Source organism: Patella vulgata, chromosome 6 (assembly GCF_932274485.2).
Source record: "Patella vulgata chromosome 6, xgPatVulg1.2, whole genome shotgun sequence".
NCBI classification, from domain to species: domain Eukaryota; kingdom Metazoa; phylum Mollusca; class Gastropoda; family Patellidae; genus Patella; species Patella vulgata.
Genome location: NC_065884.2, coordinates 60,623,904 through 60,649,733, shown reverse-complemented (window position 1 = coordinate 60,649,733; position 25,830 = coordinate 60,623,904). Strand labels below are relative to the sequence as shown.

Here is a 25,830-nt window from a genome sequence, read left to right as displayed (position 1 = left end):
TACTTTTTTTAAACGTAAAGAGATCGTGTTTGAGGATGTTTTTGATTACTCGTGCTTAAACTTTCACCGAAAACTAGCTTTCATTTTTTTTAATCTAAGATTGAAAAAAAACCCAAAAAAATCCCGATTCTATTTTGATCTTAGAATATAATTAATTGTCAAGTACAGAAGAAACAATCCTTAGCAAAAACAAAAGAGAAAACAAATCCCTCAAGTATCACGTTTAAAGAGAATTTAAAACAGTTCATTTTTAATGTATAACAAAATATTCTATTTTATTGTTTTAAATATTTTTACGGGTATAAATTACATGGAAATGTCACTAGGTCACAATTTGACAAACGCGGGTCGAAGGCTGACTTTCCCGCGGGATTAATTAGTCAATTTCACTCGCCATAAAACCTAGGTGGCCAAACAAACATCAACTAAAAAATTATTTTGCAATATTTTTTTAGGATTATTTGAAAACTAGGTGTCATGCATTGTCAGTTTTTAGAGTAATTAGCTTTTCAAATTATTGACATTGACTATATTCTACAATAAAAGTAACCCCCAAAGTTCCGCAGCGACGAGTGGTGATGCTCTCTAGAGAAAGAGACGAGCATTGACAACCAAAATTTATCATTTTTATTGTATTACTACCATTATTTAATCAACGAATTTGATATTATTTTTACTTTTGTTATCCCATCACTTCTTTTACAATGTGGTGACATTGAACAAAACCCCGGCCCTACAAATCTTACTATAGTACATCTGAATACAAGGAGCATCCGTAATAAAATTGATTTAATTGCTTCCGAGTTGGATAGCTATGACATTATCTCGATATCCGAATCGTGGTTAGATTGTAGTATTCCTGAAAGTAAAATCTCCATTTCATCTTACCAAGCACCTGTTAGAAAAGATCGCACTACACACGTAGGTGGGGGGTAGCCGTATATGTAAAAGACACTCTAGCTTACAAGAGACGCTCTGACTTGGAAGTTGACGGAACAGAGGGCATCTGGTTAGAAATACATAGTTACAATAACAAATTTTTATTAGGTACATTTTACAGACCCCCTAACTGTACATCAAATATTAACTACTCTATTTTCAATTCATTCAACTTGGCACTCACTGATGATATCTCACAATGTTTTATCTTAGGTGACTTTAAACTTTCACGGAAATCTAGCTTTCATTTTTTTTAATCGAAGATTGAAAAAAAACCAAAAATATCCCGATTCTATTTTGATCTTAGAATATAATTAATTGTCAAGTACAGAAGAAACAATCCTTAGCAAAAACAAAAGAGAAAACAAATCCCTCAAGTATCACGTTTAAAGAGAATTTAAAACAGTTCATTTTTAATGTATAACAAAATATTCTATTTTATTGTTTTAAACATTTTTAGGGGTATAAATTACATGGAAATGTCACTAGGTCACAATTTGACAAACGCTGGTCGAAGGCTGACTTTCCCGCGGGATTAATTAGTCAATTTCACTCGCCATAAAACCTAGGTGGCCAAACAAACATCAACTAAAAAATTATTTTGCAATATTTTTTTAGGATTATTTGAAAACTAGGTGTCATGCATTGTCAGTTTTTAAAGTAATTAGCTTTTCAAATTATTGACATTGACTATATTCTACAATAAAAATAACCCCCAAAGTTCCGCAGCGACGAGTGGTGATGCTCTCTAGAGAAAGAGACGAGGAGAGTTATTGATTTAGTGAGTATGAGGTGTTTAGTCGTGTTACTGAAAAGTGCTTTAGATATTAAGTGAATTTAATGTAAGGGCTGTTTAAGAGGGGATATTGTCATCTAATACCTCTACTATTATAGCGCTCATTGATTTCTTGTCTCAAGTTAGCCACCCATTAATGCCTTAAACATTTAAAGCTGTATTCCCGAGAAATATGGATCGAAATTATGACACATGCCATTATTAACGAATATATGATATGATCTCGCATCGTAATATTAAGTAAAGAACCCTGCCTTTGTAACATTGCTAGAACGATTGTCAAGAATTCAAACAGGAGATTTCTCTTAAAAACGTATGATATTGAGCTACGGTGGCGCATTGATTACGTCGCTGACTAATTAAAGAGAAGTTCCGATGGCAGAAAAGAGGGTGTGGTAAGAAAAGGCATCGTTATTGTGGACGTAAAAGAGCCCTTGTCAGTTAAATTTTGATGTAGAATATGCGATTCGCCGCTAACTGGACAGGATTACGATCGTATAAAGTCAGGGCCCGTGAGGGGGGCGGGCAGCTGGAGCACTTGTATTATCAGTAATGATTTTTTTTTTAAAGAAAATGTTTGTTATAAATTAATAAAAGCAGAAAATACACTGTAAAGGAGAAGACAACCGGTGAATGTGGGTACCTAGTGGAATGGGTAGAATTAGAATCGGATTCAGTCAGTAATTCGTTTTTCCCCCTTTTGGGGGGGGGGGGGAGTTGATGAATTAAATACTATAAGCAACCTCCCCGTTGCGTTTGGAACTCTGGTCACCGTCCAGGTATCCGGGCCCCGGTGGGTAATTGGGACTGTATTAGACAAACATGCATTTGGCATGTCCTATGTAGTTGTGTTAAACAACGCAGTTCCTGGGTTTTAATAAAGTGACCTCCAATTACCGCAGATACACGCCAAAATGACGCTAGACACCATGTATCTTTAAACTATTTTGGAGCCCCCCCCCCCACATCTACCCCAACCCCTCGCCGGGTGGCTTGTCCCGGGTCCTGTCGTGGGCCCAGCACACGGCAATGCGTATACCCGTCTTCATTGGCCCGATTGGTGATGAAAGATTGGGTGTTAAACGCTATTGTATTTCTCTTAATAAAGTCTCCCTTAAAGTTACGAAATACAAGGACGCGTTTAAAATCTTCCTAAATGTTAACAACATCTTACACAACTACCAGAAAGCGTTTAGACTGCTGACACCTCTTTAAATAAGTCTCGAATGCAGGCCAAAATGTTAATAAATAATTAACCTTTTTATCTTGTCTGACAGTTTCAGTTCAAAATATTGTGCCATTTGAAAAAGATCATCGAAATAGTTTATGATATATAGCGTTTGTGAATAAAAACTCTGCAAATTTATATTATGCGCTGGAAAACTATAACACAAAAGGAGTTAAAATAAACAAGCAAAGAAACTTAAATAACGAAATGTTTTGCTGGAAATGATAACTGCACGTAGTTATATAGACACAGGGTAATTGATATAACAATAAACCATCTCATCCCCAGCTTCACCTGCTAATTAGAACTCAACCAGTTGTCACTGAAATATACCTGTGGTTGTCTTTTTAAGAACAAAATAGGAAGTAATGTAACCACCGAGGTTTGCTCGATTCGATCATTTAACTACACTTTATCAACACATCAGATCACAAAAACCCATCGAAATCAACCTAACCCTATTCCCAACCAGTCAGCTCCTATTACCACCCGCTAACACCTATTTCATTTCTTCCGTCTTAATTAACCCCATCGGTGCAAAAAGGTAGGACAATAAACCCCATTTTATTTCATTTATTTAACCCCTTTGGAATACTGAAAGATCTATATTTCCCCAACGTATTGTGATCAAGAAGAAAGGAACAGATATCTCAAAGCATTCCCTTAACCATATACAACTGAATCATTGAGATTTATTCACGGATGTGTCAAACGTACCCGTGTAATACTGATACAGTGCATAAATGTTATAAAATTACCATCTGATACAAAGACACCGAAACATAAATTGTCAACAAGAAATCAACTTTGTGCAACATAATAAATTGAATTGAACAATTTATAAGGAAGAAAATTCTTACTAAGGGCACCCACATTTAAGACGTTAATGAAGACGGAAGAATTTATAAGGAGACGTAAATATATCTATGTTCACATCTATGAACAATTTATGTTGATTATTCTGATACCTTAAAAATACATGTCTGGGGACATAACCTATTGCGTTATAACGTTGAATAAAGTTATTACGTAAAATAGCATTAACATTTATTGGCTACATATGTGACATCAATTTTAATGGCGGGTGTGTAATTCAATAAGAGGCGAGCATGTAAATTAGTTTAAAGAAAGCTGTATTATTTGTTATTTGACGAATGGAACTGGATTGCACTGTCAAGATCAATGAAGACGTGGATGAAATACCATCTATTATACTAACGAGCTGTTAAACCATGTTAGGACTTATGAGGTCGTATGTTGTCAGTACCATTGTCCCTAGGTCAATCCATTTAATTTTTATCACTGCACATCTTATAAGTTTTGCTAAAGATAAAATAAAATGAGATTTAACTTTCCGTCTAATGCAGACAGGTGCTAAAATAAAATTGATTTTCAGGAATTACCTGACTAACCATGAAGAGGTACAAGCTCGATTTGTACGAGGTTGAAGTCACTGTCTTCGAAATCTAGAAACAAAGCCACAAGTTTTGAATCCGCAACTAATAACGTAGAAACGTAGACTGTTCTGGTAATTAAATGATGCAGTTCAACGTCCTACTTATCTGAACCAACTGTGCTGTGAGTAAACAAATCGTCATCGAAATTCTTCCTTTATGTGCATGCCAGCGAGTATACATACGGGTGGACATCGGTGATTAGTTCCTATTACCAGGGTCCGGCATCCTGCACCACCAACTCGTGTAAACAAGGCTTGCAAATCTCGAGAAACCTTCTCGGACACCACCTAGATCGGACCAGTGTCCTACTCACAGAGCCTCGTATAGGTAAAAAGAAGAACTCAACAAAATATTATTTGGTCCTGCACGCTTTCAGATCGCATCAGACTTAATGAAATGCAAGATCAGCTATAAGCTTCTTGTGAATGATTGTGTCTGCCCGCTGCAGCATATCTTCTTGGAAATAGGTACTTTGATCACACTTAAGTGAACATTGCAATAATGAAGAATGTGATAGTTATATTGGAGACTCTTTAAGCATTGTTAACGGTTACAGCAAGACTTTTAAATCCATTTACCACGTGTTTCGAGGACAAAAAATAACAAGATCAGACGCTCTCAATTACATACCTACTGTCTTGACAAATGGACTTAGTTTCTATTACTATAAATGCGTCTATTGTTGAGTTTCTATTAGTATAAATGGGTCTGTTGTTGAAAAATAAATACATTCAAAATAACAAAGAGAAAAAAATAAATGTGTGTCTGCAACACAGTCGGTTAAAAACCATTTTTAGCTTTTCATATAGTTTTAAAATTACAGTATTTTTACATATGTCAAACTATTAAATTGTGTGTAGGAGTTTAGTCGAAGAGTACAAATGATAGACAATAATGGCGTTCACCAATAATTTTTAAAAAGTATATATTTTTACTGGTACATTTAATTAAATTTATTGTAACTAAACTTGAAATATACAGAGCACAACTCCCTGGCATACAATTACTGTTTATTACTGAGCAATGAAATGAAATGGGGTTTAACGTCCTACTGTTCTGCTCCTAAACTGGGCTTATGAAGACGGGCATACGCCATACAGTGTGCTATGAGTGAAATTTTGCCCGGGCAGCGGCACTATCGCCTTCTCTTATATCGAATTCCAACTGCCAGGGGATCTTTTACGTGCATTCCAATATATACACAAGACCTCGGGTTTCCGTCGCATCCGAAGGACTAGACAGATGTCCTTGTCAGGCCCTGTGTAATAATCACGTAAAAGATAGTAATTGTATTCCATAGATTGTTCTGTGCATTAATTGAGAGTGAGCCTTCTGTGTTGTGTCATGTTTTGCAGAAATAAGTCGTGTCTTTTATTTAAAGGGGAATTATGGGAGATGATAAAGAGTTGACAGTTCTCACTATAATAGTTAAAAAATAGATAACGTAAATAGAATATGTTGCAAATGTCAGTCAAATTGCTTTACGCTGAACCGAGATATTAGCTTTTGAATTTTACGTTACTAAAGTCGGTACGATAAAAACAAAGTCTCGATTATCCATTTGTACGTTTAATTAGTTTTTAAAAAAGTATTCCAATCGCTAAATATCGCAGACTAGCGATGGCACCAAGAGTTGATTATGGTCTGAATAAGTTAATGTCTAATTAATAATTTAGATAACATTTCAGATCTAACGAAAGACCTGTAATAGGCAGATTTAGCTCTTGCATAATGTATGTTTTATTGTTGCACCATAGGTACATGACCTCCAAGACGAAACGTAACTTATGGATTCCAGATCCGGATATAAGCCTATCAAACACACTTAAAACTGCATTGCACGTATGTTTACAAATACTTACATGGGTAGGAAAAATGAATATTGCTCGCAAGACAGTTGTGTACGTAACGCTCTGTAAGATGTCTCGAAAATACCCAAATCACAGTTAATATCCATTTAGTTTTTACTTGACTTTTTACTACATTTCACGTAAGTGATTACCAGTAAAGGTATTTCCTTCAATGTACCTACATTTCATGTAGCACATAGCCGGTCACGATTCACACCAGCCACCTTTAATATTTTTATCAGGAAAATGCGCAATGATGGTGTCGTCATGGTTCCAAAGATTAAGATCACCGGAATTTAATAGGATAACAATGGGGAGAGAAGTATTAGTCTTAATGCACAACGATAGGGTTGAGTACTTACCTCCACCTATTAAGTCACATATAGCTTTATTTTCTGGCAGGGAACATTCTAAGGAGTCAGCTAATGCTAGGGCACAGAGCCATTTAACTACCAGCACTATTACTAGGCCCACAGATGACCAGGGTCTCATTATATACTACTGAAAAATACAAAAGGTGAAAGACATATAAGTTAAATACCTACTAAAATCAAACGTCTAACCAGTTACTAAAGGAGTTGGTAATATGTAGTGCTAGATCTGCTTAAATGGGATCCACTGTTTTGAAAGAGTAACAGGATGGTATTTCCGCAATACTGTTTTTCGAGAAAGTATGATACAACTTAGATTTTATTGAGGAGTTTAAGTTTCTACGAATCGTGTATAGTGGAGTATTTTCAGTTATAAGTTGTAAATTTGCCCAGATGTAGAAGGTGACGCTTAAGACAAAATCCAGACTGCAAGTGAACCTTCGGATACATGTTAGTTCAGATTCAGCAATTATATATATAATACACATCAGTAGAACAAGGTTTCTCGGACTTAAAGTAGCGTTATGTATAAGAATGTATATTTCATACCCAGGAACGAAAATCTTGGTCCCTTTAGAGTTAATTTTCTTAGCAATTATTTTGATCGGATAGAAATGTTGACCCTCTCAGACAGATGAGATGTTTCATCATATTTAAAGACAAGAACTGTCAGATCGAGTTTAATAGCTGCATCATTGTTACATCAACAACTGTTTAATTTTAAGACGCAGTCATGACAGGGAAGCTTTGTACACGATAAAGTTAATAGAAATAAAAGCCGACAGACAAGGAACATGGTTTCTTACTCGGATTTAATAACTGTATTTAATAAAATTATTCCGATTCGACATGGTAACTTATGTAAGGTGTAGATTATGTCCTCGGCGGTTGCGATTCTGAATACGTAACATATCTATCGATTTGAAAACTTGCCAAGTTACCAGGGTACTAAATTTGTTACCGGAACATCGTATCTTTCATGATAATTTAACGGAAGCTGTTTAAAAATATACAAATTCAAACCTATCCATCATTCGGTAGTATACTTGTAAGAACAGTCGAGCACTGATGTAACCGGGTAAATTGTGAGTTGTACAGTGCTACGATATGAAAAACGGATTGGCGTCTGGCGGGATTTTTTTTTCGCTTAGTAAAGCAGTGAGCAAATATAGGCAAGCGGCGATGCTGTCGAAATCCCGTCCGAAAGTTTTTCCGGACGGCAGGTCAGAGATTGCCACTGGTAATTTCGCGAGATCAAGCCTGCGTGGCTGACGATTTCAAATAATAACATTTTTGGATTTACTGTTGACTTATTATTTTTTTCCATCTCGCCATTTATTATAAATATCCTACTTCCAGCTACAAATAGTTTAAAAAGTAGAACATATTATGACCTAATTATACTCCAGAGAATATTTCTACTCAGTCCACTGAACTCCCGAGATGAAGTCTCTCATTTTTCCTGTACCCATTCTCTAGGGAAAGGTGTCTAGCTAAGATGATAGCAAAAATTAATGATATAATTCGCCAATTAGACCTGGTCGTTATTAAGTAGTATAAGTCCGTCCAATGTATAGTTATTATGGAAGGAAGTAAATTTCTAAGTCTAATTTATTATACTGTTTTGTTTGTTTCTATGACAACGTGTCCAAGGCTTAGGATGCGTTGTCGTCTTAATTGTCATAGAATTCCAATTGCCACCTGGCCCCCAATGTGTACACGAAGGGACCTCGAGTTTTCAGCCCATCGTACTTCTAAGTCCCACAGGCTCCAACCCTTAAATCACGTTATAAGAAGAGTCGGCAGCATAGCTGGACAATAATATTCTCTCCGTCACATCGTCATAGGTGTTGACCAAACTGATCAGCAGTAAATATTTGCTAGACCCCGCTACTATCACTGAGAGGGGTGACATAAGGGCGAGTGAATTGGTTTTCAACGTAAGGGTCAATCATCATGTACAGAGTAAAAAGGCGGCTTACTTTCGCAATACCACTGTAACAGAGATTGGGTGTTGACTTGTAGTTGTTAAATCCCATTCCATATGTGATATTGTGATGATAGAACCGGTATGTATATATATACTAAGGAAATAAAAACGTAAATTGTTACTACGATACAAAATTACATCAGGCGTTCTGGTAATTAGTAATTAAACTGATAGTCCCTACGTATTATTAGCTATTCCCGGAAGAAATGCGTGGACCATTCTTGTGATACTGCATTACAGCTACCGCAATTTACTATTTAATGACTGTAATTGTAAATTAGACGTAGTGGTCTTACATAAAGCAGTGTAATATATATTTAATGGGCTCCTGCAGCGGTCACGTCACTTCCGATGAAATGACAGTCATCATGAACAGCAGTACATGGCATTTATTTTTAATTGTTCACTTAATTGTTCATAAGTGGTATGCCTTTAAATAATTATCACTCGCATTAATAATATACATTCTGAGCTATTTTATAACCCGACTGCTGTGTTGACAGCCTTTCTAGGTTTTAATTAAATGTCACTTCCGGTAAGATATTTATTCCTAGGGTCAACATTTGGGGGACATTCTGTCATCACTCTGTATTATTAATCGTCACGTGATTGTTCGATGCTTCTGACGATAAAATTACGTGGATATCTGGGGATGTTACCATCTTCATACCTGTGGGTTCTGCGAGTGTTTTAACAAATTGAAAGAAGTAAACCATTGTGGATGGCGGGGACACTTGTCGACATGTACACGGGTAACCGGGGGGGGGGGGGGGGTCTCATTGGAACGACTAGACACATCCTCCATATGAGAACTTGGCTTGGAAAAGCGTTTGGGTTCTTCCCTGCCCACGTCGGAATTCCAGCAAGGTAAATTCTAAGCAAGGTACATTCTAGTGGAGAGACTGGTGCCCTACCTTGGCTATCCAAGATGCGATAAACAATTAAAGCGGAGTTCACTGACTTACGGAAACACTTCACTAACACTTCCGTAAACAGTATCGTCTTCGTTGATGCCGTTGTTTGGGTTTGTTTTGTTTGTTTTTTATCAAAGAGTTGGTATACTATTTTAATGGATTTGATATAATTACAACAGGGACTGTGTGAGATTTCCAAAGGTCAACCGTTTCTATCACTGCTAAAAAATCGCCGAAGCGAAAACGAATTGTTGAAGCACGGCCACCGTACAAAAATAAACTGAAAGAATTTAACTGAACAGGAATGATTTATAATTAGAACTGTTATTCTTTGATTGTTTGGCATGAAGAAATATAGAACTAGGTGAGACAATAAATAACTTTAATAAATATTACTTAATTATAAGTAGAATCATTTTCCTATTCAATATGAAACGATCTCCAATGAAGAAACCCTTACAGGTTGCTTCCTGCTATGAACCATTAAACAGAGTAATTTGAGTAAAAATGTGTCCCGGGGCTAAATGTATAGTAATTATATTATTTTTATTAATATTTAATATCCATTCTTCCTTTAAACCCTCAACTCTAAACAGCTGGAACAGAATGATTCTCTAGGGTCCTACATCATTTATCACTGTTGAAAATTGGAATGTGACGTGTCGCGACCTTTAAGGCCATCATGTAGAAAAAGAACAATATAGCCAGAACTAGTTTGCAGTGGAAACGAAGTTAAATATTTTGTCCGCAATAACCTAATGTATTTTTATGACCAAAAAAAGTTTACTCGAGAAGCACGCACACATTGGTTGAATTATCATTTCACTTATTGTTCTTGGTGACCTTTTAATCAAGTAGTTAGAAACCTGTCTAACAAACTCCGAAACAGAATACAACTGATCGAAGTTCAATAGTTTGCCAACAATACTCCACACATATTATGAGAATAAATCATTTTAAATTAAATTTAACTGTTAAGACAGAATTACCTCAGCCATAATTGATCCCAGCCCGTAATCAATATACAATGTACCAGGCATACTAAACTTGTGCTGTCTGTCTACAGTAATCTCTACTTGAGAACAGTCATTAAGCTAGTTGACCGACATTTTAGGTCCTAAATCGACGATTTTAGTCGAAAACACTAAATTTTAAGAAGTATATAATCAGCTTTTATTAAATAAAATTGAAAACTTATGATTAGTATTTTTGTGTATAACAGATGTGAATAGGGCCGCATTACAAAACAGTATACTAGTTGTTGGATATGACGGCCATGTAGAGCAGAGTTCTATTCTCATAGAGGCGTACATAGTTCTCTTTGTGCAGAATGCATACCAGGTCCAGTACACGAATCGGACACAACAGAACGTAGTGCATGTAAATGTGAACTTGACCAATCTTATAGAAATCTAACCACCTATTCGTTGCCAAATATCGTCTACCCTATTAGTTTATATAACATTATTAATATTTTGTCAAAACACGTGTACGGTGTGCATAATAATAAATGTGATATTTTTTTTATGTATCTCCACTTGTTATTATCCACCTTCCGCAAAACAGATCTCATCATTATCACGGTTTCCTGTTTTCTACGGAGTTTTTATTTTTTTATTTTTCTAATCTTGCATATTTTGGATAACTAATCAATTGATATTAAACGGCCTCGCGCATCCAGTCCCACAACTATATGAATAGAGTAATTACGATTCTACGTTCATCTGGCATCCACGATCTACTCCCTACATTATCGCTGAAGGATCGCTACACTACTCACTGTCAAAGGGTCTCAGATCTGATGAGAGCCCCATTCACGGCAGGTTGCCCTTTTTGCCAAAATGATTAACATATTTATATACCTTGGCAGTTGGAATTCGATATAAGAGTAGGCTATATTGCCGCTGCCCGGGCAAAATTTCCCAAATAGCACACTGTATGGCGTATGCCTGTCTTCATTAGCCCAGCATTGGAGCAGAACATCATTTCATTTACATTTATATAAGACAAAATTTCATATAGTCTTTTCCCAGATATGTCAGCAGTGTTGAGGACGAAAATTATAGCGCCAACTTTATATCATGTCCCATGGTTGCATTTTTCTCGAAATTAAATACTAAACCAATGTTAAAAAAAATTTTGCCTATTAATAGAATTAATAAGCTTGATTATTATTATCTTGAATTTAAAATAATTTCTGGAGTTCCATAGCTGTTGTTGTTTGTTAGTTGTATTTTACGTCCGCTTCAACCGAGGTGATATCGACGACAAGTTCCATAGCCTATCGAATCAGATTAAATGGATAATTTCTTTATTTTATAACTTACAGATTCTTTTGTTACCTGGTTAAGCAAGTCAAATAGATTTTCTTGCTGATATATTCGAGACTATTTCTTCTTTGCGTAAAAGTACTGATGATCGGATTGACAGAATGCCTATCGCTAAACACAACTTGTACATTATAAACAGAAAACCGTTTGCTTCAAGCTGCAAGGTAGTCGTGTTCAGTCTGATTCAAATGCAATCTAGATTACGTGGAAATTTTTTTAAAAATTTCTAATTGAATGAGATTTTCGTGTTTATTCCAGAGAATTATGGTCAGCATTTACGCAAAATTAGCAACACGAATTTAATAGTGAGTCGTTAGAAGGGTAATGGAATTAAAGTAGAAAAAAAAAGTAATTCCAAGATTCTAAAATTAGGAATCTTTCTATCAGGCTGAATCCCCTTAACCCAAGGCATGTTCTAAAGGAGGGTCACTGTATCTCATACGTTCTTATATTGAGCGGTGTATTAGGTTTTCGCTAAGACGTATAATACGGTTACCCGTGGGCTAATTCACGGGTTTATCGGGATCAAATTCGCAAATCTGTTTTCTACGGCAAAGAGAAAATACATTATCACCGCGAACACATACCAACATCATTTATAAAATCACTGAATAAAAGTCCGTACAAGAAGTATGGTGGGGATGTTCTATAATAGAAATGAAATGGGGTTTAACGTCCTTCTGTTCTGCTCCTACTGTGATAATGAAGACGTGCGATAATGGAAATTTGGCCCGGATAGCGACGTTATGGCCTATTCATTCGTATTACAACTGTCAAGGGTGTACACCGGACCTCGGGTTTTCGTCTCATCCGAACGACTATACGCTGTCTTTTACCAGATCCTCCTTCCTACACCACTGGCAAGGGGGAACATGCCGGAAATCCCGATGAATTTTCTTGGTCAACGCAGTTATCGAACCGTGGCTCCCGTTCTATAATAGACTAAATGGAATCATATATAACAGCATTCCTAAATATGCAGTACGTACGAGCTAAATCTGCCTATTTCAAGTCTTTTTTTCTGACTTCAAATGTTATATTATTTAGACAATTATCCAAATGTCAAGCCCGTGCATAATCAACTCAATAGAGCATCGGACGGCCGAGATATTAAATAGATTAGAACACATTAGCGCTATATAAAAATGTAATGTTATACTGAATAATCGAGACTTTATTATTATTATCGAAGCAATGGTACGCGATAATCCAGGCTATTTTCACTAAAACCTTTTGATTGGACTCCTTTGAATCCACTCCGGGATATCATCTGCCTTTGATATTGTGATTTTATTTTAAAAATGTTTAATAAACAATTTGAGCGCTTTTTATCAGGATTAAGCCTTAAGCCGTGAAAATTTGGATGTTTTCCGAAAATGCAAATAAGACACAGGGAAATTTAAAAGTAACTCTTAATTAACTAGTGCCTTCATTTAATCTAATAGTTGATAGGTTTAAAGCATCCACGCCTTCCTAGGCTAAATCAGCCATTTTATAGCATTTGACGGCTGACAAGTATATTTATAAATAGACCTGAATTAAAAGTCCGCAAACGAGCTGCAGAGGTATCAATAGTTTATCAATGAGGACATCCAAATTGTGTAATATTTTAAAAGTAGTATACCCAATTTAATTAAGCAATTCCAAAATATGTAAATACTTACAGTTTGCCAGACTTATTTACAGCAAATTAAAGAACGAAAAAGTGAAATAAAAATTTGTTTTATATTAGAGTCTGTTTATTGATATTTTCATTGTAAAATGAAATGGCGTTTAACGTCCGACTGGGGTATTGAAAACGGGCATGTGCTATGGGGGGAAAGTTTGCCCGGACAGCGGCACAACGACCTACTCTTATGTGTGTTCATTGTGATGACATGTCTGAAAAAAATCGACAGTTCCCCCTTAAATGTAATATGAGTTCACTGTATCACTTGTTGTGGAGACGGGCGTTAATTTCCACATTAACAGTAGTAATTTATTTGTGCCACTTTCTATAATTGATTGAAAATTTTATTTTACCAAATTCGGTTTTCAACAGCGTAATGTAAGCTAAATTACAATTTGTATGCAACAAATACGAAATATCAATCAGATTAAAAATAGAAACATCGAAAGATTTCAACGAGGATTGTAGGTGGCGCTGGGTTTTGACCATATCCCTGCCGAAGATTCGGAATGTTGACAAATTTTCAATTCGTCATATTTTTTTTAATACTGAACGAATTGAAACACCGTGGAATGGTATTCAACTTTCACAATATTGAAGTTTAAATTCATTTTATTTATTTGTGTTGATGCTTGGCAACGACTTGTGGAATCTTGTTGAAAGGTCGCAGTGAAATCGTAAACGTTTTATTTGATTGTAGTTCGGGGGCGATTCCCGACCCTCAAATGCTTACCAAAGTCTTTAAGGTTTTGGCAAAATTTCTATTTGACCTATAAGTCATGGTTAATAAGACACTAGAATAATAGTTAATAAGGACAATTTCTCTATATTGACTAATCAAATTAACACCACGTGGACATGTGACTCGATATCCGACGTCAATGTAACCAATCTTCATCTAACCAACTTGTTCAAGTGTTGGATCAATATGAGGTTACAAGAACCGAGACGAAATGTGGGAAATTTTATGATTATTGTATTTGTTCATTGATAATCAATTGACTTCGAGTAGTATTTCGTTTCGTTTTCTTTGATATCAAATTTAACTTGCTGGGATTTAAAAACAGTTTATACGTCAAATGTTGTTACATCATATTTTTTCATCTAGCGTTAGAAGTCAAATGTGTGTCATCGCATTCCCGTGTCCTTAATTGACCCTGACAAACTCTCTTTTCCAAACAGTAATCATTACTCGCCCACCTTAAAGGGCGTATAGCTCTATTCTTTGGAACCTTAAATAGACTAAAATGGGACTTAAAGGCATATATTAATGTAATAAGAATTATATAAAGTGATTTCCGTTCAAATTTTTACAAAATATAATTGTAATGTCTAATCGATTTTGTTCGGTGAAACTTGTTAAAAGCCAAATTTAAACGGCGATCGTCTACGCCTGCTTAGACCATTCTACACGGGCTTTTTATTATTATTATTTTCTCGTTTGTGAATCGGCCATAACTGTTTACTTCAGAAGGATATGTTTTGATTAGTTCATTACAAATGGCGCCCAAAAAGCACAGTTCACGACTTGTGTACTGATTTCAAAAGGTCCACTGTACCTTAAATATTGGATATTAGTATCTCATATTCTTACGGCGAGATAACAACATCTCTATTGAACGAAATGGATCAATATTGAATTCTAATTTAAATTTTTAATTTCGAAATAATATTGAGTTACAGGTTTAGCTCCTAATATTTATGATCAAGCCATAGTTAAGATGCGGACTGACTGAGCTGTAACAGGATCCCAAATATTAAACGCGACCCCAAAATAGTTCTTAGAAAATATTTGTATAATTAAATGTCAGGGTTTTAACTAACGGTGAACACATATTTCGCAGCTGCGGCAAGGCACGGAGCATTTAAATGTGTGGGAATATGATGGACACTGAACAAAATATGGCCCCTTTGCACAATTATGGTCATCGCAGTTATATATAATCGGGGGGCTGAATGGCCGAATGGTTAGCACGTTCGCTAAGTCACTGAGTCAACTGGCGTGATTTCGATTTCCCGGTTGTTCATGACAAGGAGTAGGGTTGCCTGGCCAACCTCGTGGGTTTTCTCCGGGTCCTCCGGTTTCCTCCCACTGCTAAAGACCCCTACGCGCAAGCGAATTATTGAAATAAAATTGAACCATGTGTTAGTCCCGAAATGACCTAGTTTGTATCGAGTGGACGTTAAACCTCATTCCTCTCTATATATATGATCGGCACAATAGCACTTTACAGTTCAAAGGACAAAGCACTTTTATGTGGATAAATGTCTTCAGAGGGCAAAAAACGTATATGTTAAAAAATGTCTTCAGATTCAGTTTAATATTGACATTTAAATGTGTTGCCAGCTTGGGTATTGTGTTTTTGTGTTTATATTATATTGTAAAGTTTTCTTGCAGTTTATCATTATGATTAATTGCACACCTTCCGTTGAATCGATCTTGTTTTGTAATTTATATATTACGAAACGAAATGAAATGAAATGGAGTTTAATGTCCTACTGTTCTGCTCCGACTCGAGTAATGAAGACGAGCATACGCCATTCTGTATGCTATGAGGGAAATGTTGCCCGGACAGAGGCGCTATGGCCTACTCTTATATCGAATTCCATCTGCCAAGGATTCTTTTAAGTGCACGCCCATGTGTACACGGGACCTCGATTTCCGTCCCATCCGAACAACTATACATTGCCCCTTGCCAGGTCCTCGGTCCTGTACCACTGATTTGTGTATTACATACAGCGCACAATTGAACGTAATACAATTATTATTTATTATATGAGTTAATGAAGACAGGGATACAGTGTCTTATGGGGAATTTGTCAAATTAAAACTGTCAATGGTTCTTTTACGTGCACGCCAAATCACAAACCTGTGTCAGGCCGTCCCGCCTACCACCATTGGAAAATCACCGAAGATCTGAACCAGGAGTTCTTGCTTTACTCACTGAACCGGAGAACGCTAGATCGGAGACGGTCCTGCACATATGACGTCATATGTGGATTTTGCTTTAGGATTAGGGTAAGGGTTATACTTGGTCCAGGGTTATGGTTAGGTTTAGGCTAGCCCTGTTTACATCTCGAGACGTTGACGAAATCTGCAGGTCCTAACTCTTACCCTAACCCTCACCCACAATCCACATATGACGTCATATGTCCTAAAATATGAAGGACCGTCGCCGATCTAGCGTTCTCCCACTGAAATACTATGACTCCCAGTTCTCCTATAAGCATACTGTCATCTTTCTGTTGGAGAAACTGGCATATCACAGATCGTGACTACGTTTTTAAAATCAAACTTTCTGTTTTTAAAATGAAGTTTATATTTCTTATTTGTGATTCTTTTTTTTTATATTCATCTTATTAAAGCAGAATCTGCAAAAAGTCCTTTGCATTTCAATGGAGTATATTCTGCATCACGCCTGTCAATTAAAGACAGAATGAAAGAGATAGTATTATGCACCTGGCTTCAACTTAATACTGATAGTACTCACTTTTGCCTTTAATTTCAATTATTTCTATTTTGTAATCTAATCTAGTAGACGAAAACGAAAAAGACAATACGCGTAAGAATCTCAATGCACGAGGTAATGTTTTTCCGATATGAAATGAAGTCTAATCAAGGAAGATTCCTTGCTACTAGATGTCAGAAGTCAAATCATTGAAAGATATTTCAAAATCCCTGATTAAAAAAAAGTTTCTAAGATTGTTCTGTTTCATAAAATTGAACGTTTCAAAGCTTCAATTATTTTGACAGGCATTTCAATCATCCCATCATTAATTTGTATGAGAGCGAGGACATGATTTACTTATGCCTAGGAAAATAATTGTTATTGAACTATTGAAAACTACAAAACCCTGCATATTGGTCGCATCGTACGGAAGATGTGTCATTAATAAAGATCGAAATATTCACGTTTTCTCCGGGTAAACTAGACTACTAAGTAGATAATTATGTTAATCGAAACTAAAGACGTTACCGTGTAATATGATTAACGGTGCTCTGTTTTATTTTAGCCCCCTGTGATAGAATCCATCTGCTGGTGCCAAATTTAATAAGGGTGTTAGTAATAGTTGTCGTTGTGTGGGTAACGGTGTGGTTAAGATACGATGAATTGAATACATGATGAACAACTAGTAGGCGTGACAACTACTGGTTACTGTTATCAATTACAAACTGTTGCTTCATCTTTGTTACATGGACAGGATTTGGTGAAGACCCGAAGACAGGCGATATTGCACAAGAAACGGATCCATGAATATAACTCATCGACTGTTACCGATCAAACCGATTAAATTAAACAATTCAGATGTCAACGGGTAAGCTAGAGAAATTATGTTACGAGTGCAGGGTACACTGTAACAAAAACATCCGTGAAAATAACGTAAAAGGTTCAGCAAACAAAAATTACCTGGAAGATTTTATCCGTATTTGTTTATTCCTGTAATTTACAGAAATTCCTCCAATTAACAAGTGCAAAACATGTCATTGAATTAGAGGCAATTAACTCTTCGCTGTTGTAGCGCACCCGGGGGCTTACCATTGACTTATTACGCAACCTCTTTCCGCTAACATAAGAATACGGAATATCCTAATCCTGTTCGGTAGACGAGAGCAAGGTAACCCAATCCGCTACTCGTCAGTGATTGGACCAGTTTGAGGCCTTCATATGTAACAATTTGCAGGCATGTGAACTTTGATAAAGATAAAGCGACTTACATTGGCCAATCGGTTATTCTGTCCGGATTACGAGAAGGTATACATTTATGAAAATACTTATAATCTGATTAACGTATAGTGAATAACAATACACTTTATAGATCTTATAAATAATGGAAATTGGATATACATGACATGTAATATACCAAGATTTACAAAATATGATTCTTCATATTATGGTTAATAAATTGAAACGAATACTATTAACGCAATAATTATTAGGAATTGTTATATATGTATACAATTACTTATCGTTGCGTTTGCAAGCATACATAATCGTGGAAGCAAATTGTGGGTTGATAGCAAATCATGAATGACATCAATAACAAAAACGATGCGGAACATGCTACCACGACAACATGTTGCTAACCCCAAATGTATTGTTCGGTTTTAAATGACACATAATCTAATATGACATTTAGTACAGGAATGAATCCCAATAGTGGCCTTCCGGGTTGCGTTCATGAAGATCTTCTGGGATTTTCTAGCAATGCTGGGTTTACAGAAGAGGATTTAGCAGAACCATATTGACGTTGATTCACCATTTCCAGAAAATGAGATATCATTTTCTATTTCACCTAATTTTACGTACATGGTTACAATAAAGGTATTTTCCTTCAATCTGCCTACATTTATATTTCGTGTAGCACATAACCGATCATGACTCATACTTGTATTATACAACGTTAAAGTTTGGCAAATATTCCCTTATTGTTAGTTTGAGTGGTCTGTATCACTACAGTAGGACGTTAAACCCCATTTCATTTCATTTCATTTACAAGACCGGGACTGTACAGTGCAGTGGATGCTTACGACTAGCCCCCGGATCTATTCACTTGATCTGATGTGTACGTTTGTTGTTTGTAATGTAGATATATTGTTCATAACAAAACACAACACATATATTGTGTCTTGTTCGTACATTTGTCGTGTATATTTGTTTGTGTGTGGTGCACTCCTCCTGTACATACTATTAACAGTTTTGGTGTGATTATCCAAAACCATGTCCATGTTACATTTTATCGTTTTGTATTTACGAACTTTCGATTAGCGGCCATAATTTTTTGATCATGGATTTTACTCCTTGTGACACAGACTCAAGGGTCAAATATTTATTATTAGATTTCCTTTGTTTGTGATTGAATACTCAATGACTGATCAACTGACACAGTCTGTAAGCTCAAACGTGAATTTTCTGATTGTGTCTGTATATGAATTAATTTCTGTATGTTGTTTGATCTTGGGTGGAGGGGGTGTGGGAGTGCCGAATGGTTAGCGCGTGCGCGCTGCATCAAAAGGTCTTTTGTTGAGTCAACTTGCGTGGTTTCGATTCCCCGGTTTTACGTGACAAGGAGTAGGGTCGCCTGTCCAACCTCGTGGGTTTTCTAAGAGCCCTCCGGTTGCCTCCCACTGCTAAAGACCGCTACGCGCAAGCGGATTATTGAAATAAAATTGACCCATATGTTAGTCCCGAAATGATCTACTTTGTGTCGAGTGGACGTTAACCCCCCCCCCCCCTCTCTCTCTCTCTCTCTCTCTCTCTCTCATTCTCTTGGGTGGAGGTTGTGTGGAGTTGACGTAATAATATCTCTATAAAGCGGGAAGTTGGTCATTGTCCGTGTATAAAATGAGGCTAATTTGATAAAGTACTATAACAGTAGAGACTAAGATAGAAGTTAAGTTGAAAAGGGAATAGAGAGTATATAAATAGTGAGAGTTGTGACACCCGAGGCTTGAAAATTACACATAGATGGTCATAACAAAATGTCGATGATATGTTAACTCTGCAAAGCTAAGCGGTTTCGCTCGTCGACATCGCGCATACGAAGTGGTAGCTTCTGGTATCCTGGCGCTCTTTTATCGGTTATAATTATGATTCATTGTTTTGTGTATTCATACAAGAATCTTAAAAAGTTTAGACTCAACGCATTGAAGTAGTATCGCACGCTCAGTCAAGTGACTCGGGCGTCATTTTTTCTTTTGTATTCCCATGTGTACAGAAAAATTGCTAAAAAAAAATTGGGGAAGCTCTTCTATTATATAAGCATTATGCCGACTTTTTCGCCGGCGGAAACCCGAAAATGGAAAGCGAGCCTTACTGTGACAAACATTTAATCTGGAAGAAAAAGTCGAATGACATTTCCATTTTATGACCACCATTTAATTATATTTGGGCTTATGGGGAAAGTAAATTCTCAATTTATTTTCAATATAAATCATAGATATTGTACTTATTCATCATAATCTAATGATCATTACACCCGTTACAATATACATTACAATATTAAGGAATAATTCATACGCAAATTACGTCCACTGGGTTCTAATCAAATGTTCGACGAGAATTGTCTTGGTATGTTAATGTTAAGGAGAGGAAGTAGTGTTTCTTAAAGAGATAATAAAACGAGTTTAATATACCTCTGTGAAAATATCAAACAGTAAAATTACCAACTTGACGAAGATGCTAAAAGTTTGTATGTTCAAGTCTATTGAATCTATATTCAAGATGTATATGGTTGTGTCAAACGGTACACGACCAATATTTTTCTATTTTTTTATCAGGATCTATGTCTGAGACACAGTTGACGCACATAGTTTGCCAACATTGAATAACTTCCGGTGTGGAAAAAGAGGCGAGGTGTCGCTTAAACGGTGAAACTGTACCTAAACAATAAATTGACGCAACACTTTGGAAACGTGAACAATTGCATCCTTAGCATTTCCGGCATACAAACTAACCATGGATTCGAATTTGTGATTAACCGGGCCTAGTAGATGTTATTGAATATACGTGTATGGGATAATATATTCGACAAAATACCATTATATCATATAGTATAGTACGTATGTTTGCAGATATAGCAATCCATGCAAGTAAATCCGGAAAGTAGCTGCAGTTTACGATCTTTTAATTAACATTTCAATAAAGATTCCTTTACGTATGATCGGGTAAAGCTTTCTACAAGGACACTATTTAATAATATTTTTCTGACTACAGGTTCGACCAATAACTATTATGCCAATATCACTTAACTTTTAACCCCTGGTGGTCACAACAAGTGGAGAAATATTAACTTTTATATTTCCTCAAAAGCCCAACTATGTCAGACCACCATTTAATTACACGCTGGACAATTTATACTATGACCGAAATATCAATTAAGTTACGCACTGGATCGCCAAGGCTACGATTAAGTTTACCGTAATAACCATTAAATTGCAGACAGGACTTTGACCACGTGTACTGTAACAGCAATGAAATTAATCACATTATTCCCTAATTAGGTTCATATAGTATTATTGTTAGGATTACGGCGGCCATTGGGGATTGCTTTTAGTTCCCTAATATGCACCCAACGGATAAATATCAATGATCATATTCTATAACCCTAGCCAACTGGAGTACACTTCAGGGAATTGTTGATCACAAATCTATGGTTAATTCTCTTAACTCAAGCATACTATACTCGTAAAATATTTTACTAATAAGTTAAATTCCCGTTGATCGCGATTATTTTGAACTTTATCTACCCTTTCACGACGTAATCCACGTTAGAATGTACTCAGATCGATTATTCAACACTTGATTAAGACAATTTAAATACAATATCAACGGTATATAATCTAATAGGATTTTAAAAAGAGGCCCATCAAAATATTTTACCCAACTCTTATAGGTGACGGGGGATCACGTGGCTAAGTGGGTAAGACGCTGGCTCGCTAGCCTGGAGGTCGGGTGTTCGATCCCTGCATTGGCCGAGAAAGTTCATCCAGGTTTTCCGGCGTGGTTCCCCCTTGTCAGTGATGCAGGACGGAGGGCCTGACAAGGACAGCTGTCTAGTCCTTCGGATGAGACCAAAAACCGAGGTCCCGTGTATAAATTGCAATGCACGTAAAAGATCCCTTGGCAGTTGGAATTCGATATAAGAGTAGGCGATAATGCCGCTGCCCGGGCAAAATTTCCCTCATAGCACACTGTATGGCGTATGCCCGTCTTCATTAGCCCAGTATAGGAGCAGAAGAGTATTACGTTGAACCCCATTTCATTTCATTTCATTTCTTATAGGTGACGCTGACTTGTATATATCACTTGTGGAAGGGATTGCCTTTTATAGACTTTCACAATTTTGTCTAAAGGGTTTAAAATCTCACCGCCCCTCAAATGACGATCAGTGGTTTTAAAGTTATACCGATTATCTTTAAAGGGAAGAGTTGTAGATTCCACAAGGTATTCATTGAAATAGTGAGACTGAATATGAGAGAGAGAGAGAAATGGGGTTTAACGTCCACTCGACACAAACAAGGTCATTTCGGGACTAAGATTAAATATAAACAGCAACGCCAATATGTACAAATATTACCGCTTTTACTTTCGAAATTTGGGCCGGGGGGGGGGGGGGGTGAGGTAGATGGTCGAATGGTTAGCCGTGCGTGCTGTATCATAAGGTCTGTCATTGAGTCAACTGGCATGGTTTCAATTCCCCGCTTGTACGTGACAAGGAGTAGTGCCGCCTGTCCAACCTCATGGGTTTTCTCCGGTTCCTCCAGTTCCCCCCCACTGCTAATAAAAACGGGCATACGCCATGCAGTATGTGGTATGAGGGACATTTTGCCCGGACAGCGTCGCTACGACCCACTCTTATTTCAAATTTCAACTGTAAAGGGCTCGCCAATGGGGTTTCGTCCCAACTGAACGACTTTAGTGTAGATATGACGATTGCCATCCAGTATTATTATAGCTTCCAGCCATCATTGTAATAAAGCTGCGATGAGGGATTCGTATTCTTGCTGGCTATAATGCGTTGACAATTTGAAGATGCACTAATTGTAACCTTTGAATTCAGACCTATAGTACTGTCTATACTGAATCTAAGACACCTCCACTCATCCACAAAAACAAAACAAAACAAAATACTGTACTTTAAACCAAAGAAAATCATAAAAGACAACACATCAAAAATAACACCCACCGAATAAAAGACCAACAATAATACCCTGGATATTGAGCTGAAGGCTAAATTTAATATTAGGCAAGAAAATAAAGCAAAAAGAGGGAGAAAACAAATATGAACTAATGATTTTTTCATAACCTAGTCAACGAGGGAAATCATTTGAAAATGCAATTTTCCTAATTACCATCAATAAATGTCCAGAGAATATCAAACTCGACACCTTTTTTTTTTTATCTATAATTGTTTTAGTTTACAATTGGAAATACTTTCGTTAAAAATTCAGATTGTCATTGGGGATTTTTGCAAGACGGATTAATTCTGTGTAGGTTAATATAATAAAAATTTTAGCTTTATGGGAATGTTTCTAGCAAGTGTGAAATGGTATGTGGTGTTCTAGAGAGCATGGGATGTGACACACTGTTTTATGCATGACATATTTCATTTGTTTTAGTTAAACTAGGGCTAGGGTTCGGACACCACTTAGACTTGTTCTCCTAATCAACATTCAAGACGCATGTATGGCTGGAAAGGACGAATAAACACTTTAAATGTTCCTCTCTGTTTTCTCTCAAATGATTACGCTAATCGGGCTAGTTGTTTTATAAAACAGGAATTGGTATCGGGTGTTCGCGAAGGAGTGATCAAACAATTTGTTTTTGTTTTTTTGCGTTAGACAAATGTAGCAGCATTGTTAAGGCCCCCAAAACTATTTGAGTTCGACGATTTATAAAAATGGACTATCGATAAGACATGATATGACATGGGATTTATCGTCCTTTTTTCGGTCTAAATATCTATAACAAGAACACGATGCCGCGAATACAAGTTGAATTCGTCAACATGGGCAAACATAATGCGTCTTAAGTTACAAAATAATCAGATTCAACACCAAGACATTCTTAACTGATCTGATCAAACTGGATTCTCTTATTTAAAACAAAAAGTGCCGAATGGGAATAATCAAGATAATTAAAATTGACAAAGGAAATTGAAAATATGTGTATTCATTCGATTCAATAGATTAAAGTCTGACTGCGTCAGACAAGGGTAATTGGGATCCCTTGCAAGTGAAAGTCAAATCTCTAAAAGGAATATCCGTCCTAAAATGATTCAGTTCTGTTCAGTATTTACAAAGATGTGGTGAACTAAAATTTCATCGATCGACTCTCCACGCTATGGAATAAGCCCGCCTCTATGAAATGATAGGCCTATTTTAAATCCGTTTGAATGCACGTCAGGAGGTTATCTGGCATTGGTATTTTGATTTTGTTGTCTTAATTAAATATTAAATAATTAATCTAAGTACATTAATAGTGTGGATTAAGCCGTGATATTTTAGCTAAAATTGAAAATGGCGAATTGTTACTTTAAAACTACATGTACATGTACAATTAAAGAAAAAAATTCAAAGAGTATGTCCGTTTATACTACGATGATAATACTCGGACAGTGAGAGAATTCCGGGTTATCATTTGTAAACTTGCAATTGAAATATGTACAATTTGAGGATAGTCATACATAATACCCCGAAGCACAGGGTGGGGAAAGACGAAGGCTTGAGATGGAGTGATTTGATTTGTGTTGGGTTTTTCAAAGCTACTTGACGTTGGCTATTCACAACGGCACAGCCAATAAGAAATTACAGCAACCGTGTCCTTTAATATAGAACATATTTACCGGCATAAATCACCTGAAAATTGGTTAATTTGTTTTATTTCATCAATTACGGAGGCATACAATGGCTATGCGTGTCAACTCGCATCCCAGCAGCTAACCATAATTCAATCACGAGTAACACAAATTCAATTTAAACCCAAATTGGGTAAATTTGTGATTTTTTTGATAAAAAAGATGAAAAAAAAGGCAGTATCATATTATGACCGCTCGGTTTTCTATCTTCATCAATCAGAGTACAATTAAATTAGATATCTTCAAGAACGGTTAATTTGTACAAATCTTTAAAAACGGAACCCTTAGTACTTTGAAAAAGAAGCCCCGCTCAGTGACGCTTTCTGGAATCAGTAGTAGAAGATTTGTGTTGCAATTTCGGTAGTCTTGTTAACATACGTTATATCACATCCAGTACCAATGATAAATTGGAGATTCATCACCTGGGGTGTTTTATTGTTAGGCAAAGTGGACAGGCATTTTACCTCGACAATCAAATTTGCACCTACTATAAATCTCTGGAACATATATTCTAAATCTCGGGAACGTATATTATAAATCTCGGGAACGTATATTATAAAGCTCTGGATTTTCATAATGAACGTAATATATCGCATTTTAAGCAACAGTGGGAACGAATCGCGTCATAATTCAGGTCACATGGTGGTGTATTTAAATCACTTGGATGCATCACGGCTCGTCATTTCTTCAAAATGGTAATATCTCGAAAACTACCCGCATTTAATTTCAAGAGCTTAAATTTTCACTGAATACAAGAGTGTATGATCTGTTGCCCGAGTTCCTTTAATGTAATGGATCTTCTCTAATAATCACCGGGCGTTTAATATCAAAATACATAGCACGTTTCAGATTCTTTAAATCGTGTATCTCAATTTAATTACCATTTGGTTTGGCAATTATTTGATATAATTGAAAGAAATACGGGTAC

The 25,830-nt window shown here is 36.3% G+C and overlaps 1 protein-coding gene across 1 annotated transcript in view; it reads right to left on the bottom strand.

The window, feature by feature from the left end:
• Nucleotides 1-25,830, bottom strand: part of LOC126824516 (FMRFamide-related neuropeptides) — a 54,474-nt gene that overhangs the window by 10,923 nt on the left and 17,721 nt on the right. The window contains exon 2 of the mRNA XM_050553758.2: nt 6,633-6,771. Within this exon, the coding sequence (XP_050409715.1) occupies nt 6,633-6,762 (130 nt within the window). The 5' untranslated portion in view covers nt 6,763-6,771. The remainder of the gene's footprint in view (nt 1-6,632; nt 6,772-25,830) is intronic.